Consider the following 16,592-nt stretch of genomic DNA (forward strand, 5'->3'; position numbering starts at 1 on the left):
CAGGCATGGGGGTGTGCACACACATACAGTGAGAGAGGATTTAAAACTGGGGACAAACAAAAGGAGTTTCTGCAACCCAGAGCTGCAGCCCCAGATTTCAGGTTGCCACACTATCTGCCAACAGCTGTTTCCAATTGACTCTTACTGTGCATATATCCCTGTAGTTTATTCCCCCTTTGTTTACACTAAACCATCATGTCCTTTAAAGTAAAATAGCTGCATGGGTTGGGTTTTCTTTCCCTCCCCTACTCAAATGTTTTTGTTTTACTAACACTGTGTTAGAAGGGGTCAGGCAGAGCCCATATTTCATATGGTCCAACAAGCCAAAACATATCAAGAGTGAGAAATAGATGTCTCACTTTCTTTTGCAGAGAGACTACCACATGGTAGGCTGAAAAGAGATGAAAATTGAATTGCTAGTTGATTTTTGCTGACATCTAACAAATTCATAAACCTTCCTCCCCAATCTCATCTTTACTTCCATAAAAAGATATCTCTTTCAACTACTCGATAGTAGCATCTTTCAGTTTTCCTGCAGAGAAAGGATTAAATTGTCCCTGTTTAATAGAGTCTGATGGATCTAAAACACAGCTCTGTTCCATAGGCCATCTTCAAAGGCTTAAAAAGCATAAGATGAGTTTCTCTCACAGTACTTCTAGTAGGCCATAGTTAAATCAGGGCATGGAACCATCTGTAGTCAGTTTAGGTGGCCACCAGCTTCAAATTTAGCTTTCTTAATGGTGTTTCAAACATATAGTTACTTTTGTCACACTGGAAATCTGCTATCTATCATGAATTTCCTGATGTCTTCAGTTTCCTCCAGGCTGGAGTTTTGTTGTCAGACTTGTGTGGTCTATAAGAGTCATCCCAGATCCCTATGTTTCCTTGCTTTCACCTGGCAGCTGGAAATTTCTCTGACCTCTCTCACTGCTATGGCTTCTCCCTGCCTCCATTACTTAAGTAATTGATAATATTTTTGCTGCTCTGTTTTTGTAGTGTCATTTCTTTAAATGGCCTTGAAGAACATGCCCAAGATATGTACTATTCACTGTCTTGCACTGTGAAATGCTCTGGAGAGACTGAGTTATTTGAGACATCTTGCTTGGAAGAAGGCAGAACATATACTTACAGAACTTAGTGCACATTGTTTTGCATTATTTCCAGTGAAATAATTATGTCAGTGTTCTTCTGAATAATGTGATGAGTTTGTTATTTCTGTAGCTCAGTGAGTTGGCAGTAACTTTCCCAAGAGGCTGGAAACAGTAGGCATGCTAGCAAAATGTCATAAAAGCAGTAGTAGCAGAAAGCAGAATGTGACTACACAAGAATAGTTTTAAATGTGAATGTGACATTAGACAGGTACTAGCAGGCAGGTTTATCAAATGTTTGTGGCTTTGTGAATCAGTAAGGGAGAAGAAAAAAGGCTTGGGCAGAATTTCCAATGAGAATACAAAAGAGATAAACCATTTTTCTTACATCACTGTACCTCTTCAGTGCTTTTAAACTTTTTCAGTTGAGACATGAAGGGGATGAACTATTCAGCCAATGTCACTCTGTGTACCAGCTTTGCACTGCCCCAGTCCCTGTGTGCCTTTCTGCCATGGGACAATTCAGTGTTCACCCTTGTTTTAAGGTAATTTTGAAGCACTATGATATTCTGGAGTACAGATCATATCTTGATACAGAAAGAGCTGATTGGACTCAGCATTCCTGTTCCTCAGTGTGCTGCATTGAAAAACACTGGGCAGTAACCAGTGCCTACTGGATTCCTGGAGAGATGTTTTGTTTTTAAATAAAGGTCCACAATAAATGGCTTTACCTGCTATGCTGAATCCATACTCCAAGGCAAACTGAACACATTAGTCAGTGCCATCTTGTCTGAGATCACCACCAGGAACTTGAAGGTAGGGTTGTGATAAAAGACAAACCCACTGCTTCATCAGTATCTCAGGGTAATTTGGGGATTCCCATATTTGGTCCTGCTTTACTCTAGGCTCAGAAAGATAGTCATCTCCAGATCCTTCTTGGAAGGTAACTGAGAGTAACTGAATGCAAAGTTGCTTGGTTACTCATGAGCTTTTGCTGAAGGAGAACAAGAAAAGAAAAGCCAGTTTCTTTCTGTACTTGCCAGAATACTTCCACAGTGATGTTCTGAAAAGGCGCTGGTGGATTTTTTTTTCCCAACGTGTTGATATAATGGTGTAAGATGTACCTGGTAAAATGTCCCAGCTGTTGTCCCACAAAAGAGAAAGCACTATTGTCTTCACTCATGAGATGAGTGGGCAGCTGGGATAAGGGGATGTGGGAAGAGTGGCTGCATCTTTCTGTCTTCTGGCTGAAAGTGTATTAGACCAGCCTGCCTCCTGAATGCTGCTTCTGAGAGGAGGCCTTTACAGATTAGTGACAATCAGTATTCCCAAAATGTAGATATTGAAAAGCCTGCACTTTGGGAGCTCTACAGAGCCTTAGGAGAGCTCAGGAGTTAGACAAGGCTTCTGTCTCAGTCACAAAGTTTGGCAATGAATTGCCTGTGTGAAATGACTTTGTGGAGATGGAGTATTCTGCAGTCACTAAAGCTAAGATTTGGGTGAGCTGTACAAACTGGCCTTAGGACATAGCTAAGTATCAATCAGCCTGTCACTGTCACAGCTACTATATTGGCATCTGTTGGGAACACCATAGTTCAGCAAGAGGTATAAAATGTCCTTGATACATGATAATCAGTCCTCTTCTCCAAGGTAAAAGGAACGGTGGGTCTGTGATCCATGTGGTATGGGAACTTAACATAGCTGAAAAAAACCTCAATTTCTCTGTTAGTGGGAAAGTATGCTTCCTTCTCAAAAGCTAGGAAAGATCCAAAGAACAAGCCCATGATGTAACTCACTTTTTCCTTGGAGGGGGAGATGGTTAGTGAGTGACAAGCATTTTGCTTTGATTCATGGGAGGGAGAAAGAGAGGGGGGAGGTTACTGTGAGTTAAATCAATGGGTATATTTAAGGAGAAAAAATGAGCGAGCACTGGGTGTCTGTAAGGGAAGTTGATGTAAAACTGCAACATGTCTCCCAGGCATGTTCTGAGTCAGGCTGCCGGCGTTCTCCAAGAGGACGAAACAATAAACCACTTGATGTCTGCAAGTGAAGCTGGTGTTAAATCAGTCGAGGTGTCCTGGGGAGATTAGTGATGAATTACTCTGCAGAGTCAATAGAGATTATTTATGATGCCGGAGGGGATAGAGGGAGGCAGGCTAAGTACCATATCAGAAGTTATTTGGTACTTGTTGAGCTTTAACATTGCTTGAAGATGACTCAAGCTGTTGGACTTCCATATACTGCCACCAGATGTATGGGTGAGGGAAGAAGGAGGGAGTATTTTCAGTAAAGATCCTTTTCCTTCCTCATCTGGCCAGTGTCAGGCTCCTGTTGAACAAAAACAGGCAGTATGTGTGCTATGAGTGAATGTGCTGCAGCTGAGCAAAGGGGCACTGTATTTTGTTCTGGTCACATTTACTTCCTATGTCATGATTGCAGGATACGTGATTTCAAGAAGGGTAAGGCAGAGGGAATACAGCTTGAATTGTATGCTGTTCCAAATTGAGTTACCTCCAGCAGCTGGAGGAAGAGTGCCTGGATCTGCAAAGCTTGTAAGAAAGTCATTGCAGCTTTCCAATAGATACCAAAATTTAATTTCTGTAGTGTAAGTTTTTGGGCCATAATTGCACTTTAATTTTGCTCTCTCATATGAGTTTTAGGCTCTGAGGGATGCCTCTTTTCAGTTTTAAATGGAAAGATTTTACGCATCTGCTTTAGGTTCTTCTTTAATCAGTTCACCTGCTTCTGTTTAAAAGGAGAACATCTGTTTCACATTACTGCTGGCCATCTTTAAGATCTGCTACATGGCTGGGCATGAGTTTTGAAAATACAAGAATCACTTGATTAACAATTCTTTGGCTGCTTAATCAGACAGTTTGTAAATGGGAAGATCTGTGTTTTGTGTCACTGTTGCTTTTGAAAGGCATCCTGTCCCAGAAGAAGAACAAGCCCATTTTGGAAGAGTAAGATTGTTCTGCTGTAAATCCTTCCGTACTAGTAATTAGATTGGTAATAATCTAGGATGCACACCTGCAGGCACCATGACCCTGTTGCAGTCCTGTAAATGACCAAGTTAAACTGCTTCTCAGCAGGGGACTGGCAAGCTTTCTGCTTTTCTCTGCTGTGGGCTAAACCATTCAAACCAGATGTTTTTCTGCTGATGGCTGGCGGAGCACAGAATCATCCAAGAAATCAAAGTGTTGGTATAACTCTCTGTCCTTGGGGCTCTCAATTATTTTTGAACAGAAGATGTTTTCAAGTGTATTTAATGCTGATGAATGGCAGCAAACAGAAGAGCTTGGAATCCTTGGGCTTCTGGACAGAGCAGCAAGATCAGTGGTAATATATGCAACACCGTTGTGTTGCTGTACCTCAAACCTGTTTATTTGGTCCTGTTTACTGCATCCCCAAACACACACAGAGGTACTTCCACTGTGTAATGGGTGGTCAGTGAGTAATTGCTCGAGTTACTTGCATGGAAAACATGTGAAAATGCACCCTCATTCTTTGTAAACTCTGTGAAAGTAGCAACAAAACCCCTCCACCCTGGTGTTAATGGGTTGCTTTATTTCATTCCCTCTCACAGACTGTGTGCCTGTGTTACAAGACTCATCTGCAGACTGCAGATTCTGAAAAATGCAAAGGTGCTCTCTAAAGGAAGAATAATCAACAAAATGTAGCACTTTAAAAACTTCAGGCACTGAATTGTTTGGGCATGTGCGTATGTGTCTCCTAGGGACCAGGCCCACAGCCACCACTTTTAGCCCTTCTCTGGTCACAGTGTTTGATCACAGTCACATAGCTGTGGACTTTACAATTCACTGTTTAAGCCAAAAGTATGCCTTCCACTTTTTGATTGAGGCTGTAGAGTTTTGTGCAGAACCTCATGTACTTAGGTTTGGTTTTTTCATCCAGGGTCAAACTAATGGCCTGAAATAAAAAGTTTCCAACCTTTCCATTGTAAAACTATTAATCCTTATATCTCATCTGAGCATGAGATTATGAAGCTTTTCTGGAAATTCAGTTCTTTATCTTGCTTAGCTGGTATCAGTTTTCCCTCCTTGTGGAAAGATTACATGATGACCAACTTTGAACACAATAAGAGGAATTAGTTCAGAGATGTAATACTTACAGGATTTCAAATGTCAGTTGATTCATATTTTAGTTTCCAGCTGTTGGTTATATTGGGCAATATTAAAATATTTTAAGTGTCTTATATTTAGTAATATTTCCTGTCTATAAAAAAAAAAGCTTTTTCTTTTGCTTTTACCATATTTTTCCAAAAATGTGATTCTATCCAAGTGCTAATGGCAATATGAAATTTCAACATGGAACTTCTTAGCACTGAAGATTAAAACATTTGCTTCATGCATCAGCCTGTCTCTTATTTATATTTGCATTTTCTCTTTCTACTATTAATTAATTGATAGTAGAAAGTCCATGAAGACTGTAGACTTCACTCTTCAAATATTTCTTTTTACACTCTACTGTTTAAGTCCCAAAACTGAGATTTTCTTGTGAATGGCTTTTCCTTTATGGTTCACTTCAGTATTTCCTACTCTCCTGAAATGACTGAGTATCATGGGTTGGGGTTGGTGCATTTCTTTGTTGACATCTGCTCCGGGAACAACCAAGTTCATTTCAGGTATCCATCAAGCAACATCTTGGTAATGACAAATTTTGATGACTCCTGATCTGTCCTGGATTTTGAGTGGAGACCTTGAGACTTCTTTTCTTTATTGATTCTGTGTTCAGTTGTAGCTGGTGGCTCCTAGTCATTGTACACAGATTGACAGGAGTAGGTGGTAAGGAGAGTGTGATCTTAGTACCTCAGATAACATTAAAAAGCTCTTGTTTTCAGAGCTTGTTTCACAATATGAAACATGGTTTTGCAGATGCTGTCTGTTCCTATGTCATCTGTCATTGCTGACAGAGTGAATTTACCTGGCACAAGCAGTTTTCTTGCAAGAAAACTCTTTCTCAGTAAGGGAGTTTTCAGTCCCATTATTTGTTACTCTGGGAGATGCTTTAATATTCACAAGTCAGGATGTTACATGAGCTCACAGTCAGAAGTCACATGGGCATGAAGGGTTTTACTATAGCAAAAGAACTTAATAAGGGAGGTGTCTGGTATGGGGGAGCTTGGAAGTACTTTTGAGCTATGAGGACTTGGTTGTTACTAATCCCCGTCTGATTTTTGATGTTTGATTAGCTGAAGAGGATAAAAATATATTATCCATAAAACCTCTGTGTTTAGAACTGATTTATTCCTCTTTCTGAATATTCTAGAATAGCAATGTCACAGTAGAGCTTGCTGTGGTTGCTTCATGCCTGTTTAGTGCAGTGTTTCAGGCTTCCTACTTTCTGAATTGTCAGAGTCACTTAAGCTTTGCACTAATGGCACAATGCTGATACTTTTGAAAGGTTGAAGCTGTCTAATGAAGAAATCAGACAAGCAATCTTGAAGATGGATGAACAAGAAGACCTAGCAAAAGATATGCTTGAGCAGGTGAGAAAGACTAAAGTTGGGTATAACTTATTTTTAGGTCCTTCGCTGCCTTTTCTCAAGTGGATGTGTGTACTGGCACTGCTGTTTTTCTGCAGATGAGAACTTGGCTCTGTCATGTCAGTGGAGCTGCACAGGAGAGCATGCGAAAAGTATTTTCCCCAATGTTGTTGTGTATACCTCTGTCATGTAACCGTTTCTCTTCTTGGTGCAAAATTTGCATGATTATAGGTGGTATGAGGTTTCTTTTTAGGTCCTCTTTTTTCCATAATTTTTCCTATCTCTACTTTTTCCTACTGAGTATTTATTGTTGCTGTTGTTTTCCTTTTCTCTTTTCTTTTTCTTCATCTCCCTTCTTTACCTGCCTTTTCTGTTGGGAAGTGTCAGGAACCAGGCTATGTAGGTCAATGATTAGAGCCAGGACAAGAAGGAATCACAGGAACCATTAGAAGGGGGGGCCAGGTACTTCCATCACCAGCACCTGGTTGGCTGTATAACTTGTGAGGAAGAACCCCCCTCAATTACACCACCATTGCCCAATTTCCATTTATAGAAGGTGACAGATGATGCTTTGACCAAAGAGGCATGTGATAAAGTTCCTTAGGAGTGTGCAAAACATTATAATTATGAACTGTCTAATAAATGTGATTCCTTCTTTCTGGGCAGTTAGTGTTTAATCATGAACCAAAAGCTTTTCCATTTTGGAAATTTACAGCCTACTTGTCATGTTCTCTGAATAACCACAGCTGCTCCAGAAGTCACTGCAAGCTCCTGATGCTCCACACCTTTGAATATCACATATTTGCAGAGTGCAATAAAGTATTAATAAGCGGTAAAAGGCATATGCCTTGTGAGTGGTTTTTGTGGGTGTGAGCTGAGGCTGTGTGCAGGACAGTATTTGTAACCATACTAAAGCACAGCTACCACCAGTTCTGTCAAAAGTCTGTCCAAGTATGAGCTTTTAAGGTCAGCATATGAATAGCAGCCAGTGTCAGACGCATATCCAGTTGTTTGGTTATTGTTTATTGTTTCAGCAGTGGAGGGCATACCCGAGAGAGATAGATGAGGCTTTGTGTGTACGATAGGCACGATGGGTACTTCACTCTGTTTGGGACACATCCTGCTCTTGTTTGCACCAATCTAAATTCCAAGTAGTGCTGTGGGAATCAAGTTCTCTCTGTACTTCCCCTTGGGTAAGTAGCAGTAGCAGTTGGCCTTTAGGATTTTGAAATGGGAAATTCCCCATAGAATTAAAAATTAATCTTAATGGGGTCAGTGAAGGATAAAGACAGAACAGCAAGCAAAGGTTTAGAAGAGGTCAGTTTTGTAGACACAGCTGCACTTTTTTGAAGTTATGGTCACACGGCTGAGTCAATGTAATGCTTCCCAGTGGTAGCAGAGAAATCTGAGGGCTCTCACTACACCAGGGTTTGTTTGTGCTCCTCTGTCCCCCTCTCATTTTCCTTGGATCTCACATCTCAGTGTTTGGTTTGTGTCTCTCACTCTAGCTACTGAAGTTTGTTCCTGAAAAGAGCGATACTGACCTGTTGGAGGAGCACAAACACGAAATCGAGCGCATGGCCCGGGCAGATCGTTTCCTCTTCGAAATGAGCAGGTCTGTTTGGTACATTACAGGAGAGTGCACACAGGACTTCTTGGAAGCAGCTGTAATTGTTATTGAAAATGGATCATCTGGCACTGTGGGGGAATGTGCAAGGTTGTGGGCCAGCATTATATCCTGTGTTTGCCAGAAGCCTGTGAATGTTACAAATATTTCTGTTCATGACACAAACTTTATTGACAAGAAGCACTCTCTGTGCATAAGGGCCTGTGCCCTGACAACAAGCAGAAATCTGCCTCCTCTGCCTAAATTTGTTCACAAAAAGGAATGCAGATACAAGTGTCAGATGTAGTGTAGCCAGGGGTCAGGATTTCATATAGATCCCTTTTTCTGTTAAGCTATCTCATCTCCTTATCCTCTGACCCTCTTTCTTGTTCCGACTTTGCTACACCCCTGATGAGGATTAACATTTTGTTCTGCTAATGGAGGTGTGGCTGGCATCTCCCATGACTATATTTTAAATATAGTGGGAATTCTTCCAGCTCCTTTTCAGTTGAGAGTAAAACGGGACTTGAGGTCCACCATTTTCATAACAAGGTTGATTGTGTAGTGTTATCTGTTTGAACTATGTCCATAATCCTATGCCTTGGCTTCATGGTACTGAACATCCAACCATTAGATTATGTGGGGAGCATACTGGCCCTGGACTTCAAGAGTTCCAGTTCAGTGTTGGCTTTCCTCTGCCCTTCATGCAGGATTGACCACTACCAGCAGCGGCTGCAAGCATTATTCTTTAAGAAGAAGTTTCCAGAAAGGCTGGCAGAAGCAAAACCAAAAGTGGAAGGTATGGTTAATAGAGCTTTTTCTAAGAGTTGGGCAGAGGGGTAGGGAAGGTCAAGAGGGGCTTGTCTTCAAAGGAAATGCTGTTACATGCATGCTGTGTTTGTAAAGCCAGTGAGCCCAAGGCATGTCGTATCCTAAGAAATAAGTTCAGTCTGACGCTCTTCTTTCTCACCCATTGACTTAACAAAGTCTGTTCCATGGTGTTACACTGTAAATATGACCTGACAAATATGACAGTGTGCTGTCAGCCTGTGCTGAGCTGCCAAAAACTTTCATAGCCTTTCTGTACAGGTCAGCTTTCCCTTCTCGCCCTCAAGTCCTTGCATCTTCTCTCTTTAAAGGGCACTTAGAATAGATACTTCAGGACACTGATGATCTGGGAATGCGTAACCTAGAAGCAGGGGAGGTGTGTGGTTTCTGTACCACATCCATGGTTATTGCAGAGAAGAAGTGAGTGTATTCTACTCTACATTTTCAGAAGAGCTCAAGCCTTCCCTCTGTACTCACTGGCTATGCTTTTAGAGTGTGAGGTAACAGCCTTGGTCCTATGTTGAGAGGAGCTTCCTACAAGTTCAGTGTAGTGCATTTTCCTTCCAGTTGCCTTCATTCTGGGGTTGTGTGGGTGCAGGAAGGACAGCACCTAGACAGAGTTGCAGCAGTTGTTGTGCAAATGCTATTCAGGGTATTTCAAATTATGGGCCCCAGCATGTTAAAAACAGCCACTGTGCAATAACAGCTTCTTTTTTCTCTCTCTTCAAGCCATTCTTCTGGCATCCAAAGAACTCATCCGAAGCAAGCGTTTGAGGCAACTCTTGGAGGTAGTTCTTGCCTTTGGGAATTACATGAACAAGGGCCAAAGGGGAAGCGCTTATGGCTTCAAAGTCTCCAGCCTGAACAAAATTGCGGACACCAAATCCAGCATAGACAGGTGGGGTGAAAGGCCATAAATATGTTGGTAACTGTGCTGCTCTATCTATTAGCATAGTAGGGAAAATGGGGTTTTGTTTGCTTTTTGTTCTGTAGAAAATTGAAAATCATGTCTTATTTGGCATTTGAGTAGTGCTTTTCACTCTTAAAGATTCTGCAGCAATTAAGACCAGCTATTAACACAGCAACCAAATTCTGCTGTTTCTCTGGATTGTGCACATCTGATGTTGGAGTGTGTTTCTGCAACCTTATGCATAGATGACAAAATATATTTCACAAAAACTGAAATAAGTTTAGGGAGGAGAAGGATTTCTATGGAATTTTCTCTTTCTACCAAAGTTTTATGGCCATAGTCTTGCAAAAATAGAAAACATGAAAAAAAACTTTTGAGCACAATTTTATGTCTCCTGTGAAACATGGTGTATATTTCTGAGGCAGGACTGTCACAAACATTTTCTCTATGTATACCACTAATGAAACCATAAGGCATAGCTCAGAGAGACTGATCCTGGCTGTATCTAGGACAGATAAGGAAAACAGCTGGTTTTGGAATGTAGAGTTTACTGTTCATTTACATGGACTGCAGGTCTTTATAGTCACTCTGTGTTTTGCCCCATATCCCCATACTGGTTCTGGAAATTAATCCAGCTGAGACTGGGTAGAGAATATGACTTTTCAACTACAGCAGCACTAAGGTTTCCCTTGGAGAAAGGAAACTCCTTGGAGTAAGAACCTTGCAGGTTCTTACTAACTTGCACCTTCCTTGAATTTTAAGACCTGCTGAGACCATAGTTGTGGTTAAATTACTTCAGGCTGTGACAGAATGAATGATGGCAGTAAAATATCATAAGAAATTCATCCCTACCTAATAGAGTTTGAACTAACAGAGTACTGTTCTGACTACCAAAATGTCCTTTTCTGTGTTCCAAGGCTAACAGTTGTATAGCAAATGTTGAACTCTTTTTTGCCTTAATGTAGCTTGATTTTTCCATGTATTAGATGTCCTGTGCAGATTCTGTTCCCTCACCAGTGTCCCAGCTCCAAGGCTCCAGTCTGAGTGAAACAGTGGCCATCTGCTATCTTCCCTGTCAGTTAACCACATAACACCCACCCAAAGTAGCTGTTATGGCTGTCTGTTCTCTTTACATGCAGAATTTCTTGTTTACTTTACAAATTTCCTTAAACCCTCTCCTGCATCCTTCGTACTACTCAATCCCATCTGCTCCTACTTGGGCTGCCATTGGTTTTATGTTAGTACACATAAGCTCAGCTGTTTCATTACTGCTGTAGTTTTTTTGCAGCTTTTCCAATCTTCAAGAGCTTTTCTCTCTTCTTGATCAACTCTGGGGTTTTTTTCTCCACATTTCCTCTGAGGACAGCTTGCTTCTCCCTTAAAAGTTAATGTCCCTTTAGTACTATTAGTTGTTTATTCTCTGAAGTATCTGGTGACAAATATTATACTGTGTTATGCAATTTTCTTTTCTATTACACCATCTACATACATGGATGGAAGCATGCTGGTGGTCCCAGAATAAATTAGGATACATTATATTGCTTGAGGTTTTAGGAAGGATGGTTCATAAAGGACTAATCCATTTCAATCCTTTGCACTTTTCTTTCAGTAGCACAGCTGCTAAGTGCTGACACATTGTTTATTTTGTTCAAACAAACACATTTCCTCCCCAAATATTTTTCACTGATTTGTCACAATCCTTTCACTATCCTTTCTTTCTTGTGACCATCTTCCTTCTCATTTCTACCTTTTGTTTTTATTTTGTTTTCTTTAGGAACATTACACTCTTGCACTACCTAATTATGATCTTTGAAAAGAATTATCCAGATATCCTAGATATCCAGTCTGAGTTGCAGCATCTTCCAGAAGCAGCAAAAGTCAAGTAAGTCCAGTGCTATTACTTCTCAGAGCTGAAGTTCCCAGCGATTTCTGTTAACTTAGTTATCATAATTTTTTTTAACTTCTGTTTGCCAAACCCATGGCCAGCCTTACAATTGTAATGCCTTTGTTGTACATAACTGAATTGATAGCTTTACTTAGATTTTCCTGTATTTACTTTATTTCTGAATCAGACTTTCTAACTAGGCTGGCTGTTGCTTGTGATTCACTCACCATATTCTATGGCTGTTCATCTAAGTGTGCTATTTTTTCTGGGTAATTGCAGGTTTGTTTCTAAGATAGGGTCAGTTAGGCACAGAGGCTACAGTAAATCTTTTTCAGGACAATTCAGTTCAAACTTTTGCACACATCAATCTTGCACAGAAATATGGAAAGCATCATACTTTTGCAAAAAAGTCAATGGTCCATTTCTGGAAGTGTTTGTGAAAAATGACTACAGAAGCCAGCCCCAAAAATACAAACTTTTTTTTCTCTTTCCAAAGCACTGCTCAAAAAATATTATGCATAATATTTACCCACACATGATTCTTCGTGTAAGGAACTAGTCAATAAATGAAAGACAAGTGAAAAATTAATGTATTTTCACACTTAAAAGGCATTAATTAAAGCTTTAGTGGTGTTTTTGAAACGTTAGCTACTGCTCCCCAAATATTTGGAGGGGATGCCTGCTGACTCACAAATAGGTGCTCACTAGTTATCTGGAATTAAAGACTTATTTTTCTCACAAGTCCTAGAAAAAAAAGAAACATTTATATATGATGAGCAGGCATTCAGTGTAACATTTGTGCCTAGGGAAGCATGTATGAACATTAACAGTACGTTTCTATGCTCAGTTACAGTGTAAGCTGGCCCAGACTACCATATGGTAGAAGTGCAGATGGAAAAAACTAAGTTTGAACTGGGAGGGAGAAAAAAAAAATCACATGTAATTGTACTGCTAATGGGATTTAGTAGTTATGTGGCGTAAGAATCATATGTAGAGATAATGTGAGACTGCAGTGATGTGTGTGCTGAAGCTGTGCTCCTTGCTGGTGTGTCAGCTGATCTCTGCAAGCTGGCTGTGGGGCATACGCTCCTGGCCAAAGGGTCAGGCACAGCTTGCAGGGCAGATGTTCTGAGGGCAGCCTCCCCCTTCCTTCCCAGGAAAATCCCAGTTTTCAGTGTGACCACAGGCAAGCAGGGTCTGCCTCCTTTTACATCTTACTTACAAAAAGTAGCACAGAGCATCAACAGATCCCCCTCCCCTCGTTCCCAGTCATCTGGCGTGGCTGGTGCCAGAGGCCGGATCCCAGACGTGATGGGCCAGTGGTCTGTGCTGCTGCACAGTTCCTGTACCCCTGAGTAACACTGCTCTTTTTGTTTTATCTGCTCTGCCTCTGTCTCCTGTGCAGCCTGGTAGAGCTGGAGAAGGAAGTCAACAACATAAAGACTGGATTGAAAGCTGTTGAAACTGTAAGTATCTGAAGGTTTCCAAAGTGCCACAATTACAATATCTCTCTCAGAATCAGGGGCAGTATATATTTTATGATAAGATAAAGTGGGCTTTCTTTTTTCATTCCTTTCCATTCCATTCCAGAATGCATTAACCAAGAAAAAACAAATAAAAGCTTCTCATGTGGAGCTCCTGCTGATGATCTTAGCAGAGTTAAGGCTAATGAAAAGCTTGTTTGATCTCAACCTGGAAAGTAAAAGGACAGTTTGAAAAGTGGCATGGACTGAAAGAAGAAATAAAATTCATACTCTTTCTTACTGAGGGATGGATGTCTGCTGAGCAAGTGTTTCACATGGCTCTTGGAATAGTAGTAAGCAGGTAGTGCTCTGTTATATGCAACCCTATCTTCTACCCTAAGCACACCTTGGGAAGGCAAAGGGAAGGATAGAAACTAGTTAAAAATGAAGCAGCTGAGCTGGCAAGCAAAGCAACATTACTGCTACTAATGAAAGCTAGTTGTTGAAAATTGCATTGGGTGATTTCTGTGCAAGGATTACCTGTTTACAAGAGATTAACACAGGACCCTCCAGTCCTTCTCATTCACGTGAGACAAGGCAGTGATGAGTTCCTTTTTCTTTCATGTGATCTGAATTTGCTTTTGCCTCTGCGATAGAGGAAGGTATCTTTGTCCTGTCAGTGGCCCCCAGGCTGTCTGGCTGTTGCCAGCAGTTCATTGTGTAATTAACCAGTGATCCTCCTGTGAAGAAAAACCCCCAAACTTTCCCAAGCTTATTTCTGGATTGTTGGGGTAAAGGAAAATGCAGCAATGAGAAGAAATACTGCTCCATACATGGAGTACAGTGTTTGGGAATTAAAAGAACCTGTAAAGGGAAGGCTGACATGGAGTTCATGACATGAAGAGAGGCCCAGTTTTTGGCTGGGACAGACAATTCCCCCGCTTTGAAATGTGAGTAGCTAAGTCTGTTTTGCTTTCTTTCATGAGATTATTTGTCCTTTTGCCTTGACAGCTGATTTTTCTTCTCTTTTCTATACATGGGTTCCATGGGCAATCTCTCCTTCCCATACAATCACCATCTTCCTGCCTCAGTCTTCTTCCTGCCATGGTATTTTCTTCTGAGGCTGCCAGCACCTCCCGGTCTGCTTGCTCAGTCCGTGGTTTTCTGGCGCGTAAAAAGCAGCACTGTAGCAACAATAGAAGATCACTGTCAGGTGGAAGGGGGAGGAGGGGAAGGTGTGATTCTTGATTTTCTTCCAGTGTGTTCTCACCACAGCTTTGGCTCCAGTGACTGGTGTTTCTTCAAGGCCCCTTAAGAATAGAAAGCTAAAAATAGTTTCACAGTCAGATGTTCTTAAAGGTACTATGAACCATTTGGCTTCCTGGATTTGCAGCTCACTTCTATGTAAAAATAAGATGCGTTCATTTTCAAGACATTCATACAGCTGTTGCCTTTGTGTAGGATGCTTCCAGAAGGACAGATAAGTAATGGAAGGGAACTTTGTCATCAGAGCCCTTCTCTCACACAGCAAGAAGATCATAACCACCACTTGAGAAATTACTACCATGGCTGAATTATTTCATCCCTCTAGAGAACCCAGCCCACCAGGGCCAGTTCCAGCCTCTGTTGTGCTACTATGATTAGCAGAGATCATTTCTAGAAGATTTAGAGGAATTTATTTTTCTGTGGTGTCACTCTCTGGCTGATTACATAGTCATACTGGTTGCTTGTGTAGATTTAAAGCTTTCTTGCATTTTGAGGTAATTATTCTGCAGGGAAGAACTGAATTTGAAATTGAAGAGCAGACCACCTAATCTTGATTTTACTTTGAAAAACCCTGCTTTCAAGTAACAGTCCCAAATGCCATAGCTTTCAACAGAGAGGAAGAAGACAGAATTGTTATACTCACCTGCCAGAGAAAGGGGGAAGGAGAGAGTGGAGCAACTTTCAGCTAAAATAAGCTTCAAAATTAGAATGAAATTAGAATGAGAGTGACTGAAAAAGAAATCTTAGAAGCATGTGAAGTTATATTTCTTGTATTTGTAAGATTCATTTAAAAGTGATTGTAACATAGACAAAATTCACTGCAAAATGATGTACTGAGCAGTGCTCCCAGGGCTGTCCCTTGTGATCTGTTAGGAAACCAGGAGAAGAGAATTTAATGCAAAGCAGGGGAAGTAGTACTTCTTTATTGTGGGCTTTCTCTGGCCACCTTCACATTGCCTTTCCTGCCCCTTCTCTCCTCTGTGGTCTTTCCTTGTGGTGGTTGCATTCTTTTTCCAACTCACACCAGACCAAAAGATATATCATGTCAGATTTTAGGTTGTTGATGGCCAAAGTAGTTCTTGGCATTCAGCAGCACTGTGTGGAGCAAATCCCAAGGTGTTTCTCAGCATAGGTGCTTATAAACCTACCCATTCAGCTCTGTGAACTACTATTTTGATGAGCAGTAACAGAGAGCACCCAACATGCATGGAGCTAGAGCTGCAGCCAGCACAAAAGTATTTTTTTCCAAAGGGAACAGAGGGTCAGATCATAACTTGACCTGCTGCTTCATGCTGCTTTCCCTACAGAGAAAGTCAGGCTTTATCATTCCCACTGATTATTCAGCCGAGAATAAAGATGAGGCCCAGATTACAATTTGATTGTCCCCATGAGACTCTCAACAGCACACAAGCCAAGCACAGGCATGAGAGACATCCAGGCTCACTATAAATTAGCTAGTTTCAGGAGGTCTGTAGCTCTCTCCATGTTTCAAGCATGATGATTAAAGTCAGGGAAGAGATAGCTATGGGTAATCTTGGCTTAAAACTAAAAAACTTGAGCCAGAAAGAATCTTGCAATCATATTTTTTTCTTTTGGTAGGTAGCAGACAAATAGGTCATTGTTTCCTATGGTTTTATGTATTCTTTTTACTTTTACCATAACTCTTCTCTGCACAATAGCCCCAGGTTCTAACTGTCACTTTTATGGCGTCCAAGATAATGCTTAGGATGCTAACAAATGTTGCACCTGGCATCTGTCTTCTTGTCTTCAGTGGAAGAACCAATTCTGATGTCTTTTTTGCTGTTCACCTGCTGCTTTTCAGAGAAATAAAGAGCAGATCTAGAACACATTTTCCCAAGTATACAGCATTTTGATTGACCATGGGAAGAGATGGTGGAACAAAACTCACTATTAAAAATCCTAAAGTCACTTGCCGCACAAAGCTCTTTATCATTTGTCATTTTGCATAGGGAAAAAATGCAGCACTTCATGTAGTTGATGCTTAAATTATGAAATTGCTTTAGAAACTTATCATGTTGA

General features: G+C 40.9%; 1 protein-coding gene across 3 annotated transcripts in view; it reads left to right on the forward strand.

Annotated features, from left to right (window-relative positions):
• The window catches only part of DAAM2 (dishevelled associated activator of morphogenesis 2), a 202,516-nt gene that overhangs the window by 169,609 nt on the left and 16,315 nt on the right, over window positions 1–16,592 (forward strand). For all 3 annotated transcript variants that reach the window (XM_077175812.1, XM_054629765.2, XM_054629764.2), the window contains 6 exons: window positions 6,513–6,597; window positions 8,103–8,209; window positions 8,911–8,999; window positions 9,758–9,926; window positions 11,713–11,820; window positions 13,229–13,289. In XM_077175812.1, the coding sequence (XP_077031927.1) occupies window positions 6,513–6,597; window positions 8,103–8,209; window positions 8,911–8,999; window positions 9,758–9,926; window positions 11,713–11,820; window positions 13,229–13,289 (619 nt within the window). The remainder of the gene's footprint in view (window positions 1–6,512; window positions 6,598–8,102; window positions 8,210–8,910; window positions 9,000–9,757; window positions 9,927–11,712; window positions 11,821–13,228; window positions 13,290–16,592) is intronic.

Source organism: Agelaius phoeniceus, chromosome 3, assembly GCF_051311805.1.
Source record: "Agelaius phoeniceus isolate bAgePho1 chromosome 3, bAgePho1.hap1, whole genome shotgun sequence".
In the NCBI taxonomy this organism is placed as follows: Eukaryota; Metazoa; Chordata; class Aves; order Passeriformes; family Icteridae; genus Agelaius; species Agelaius phoeniceus.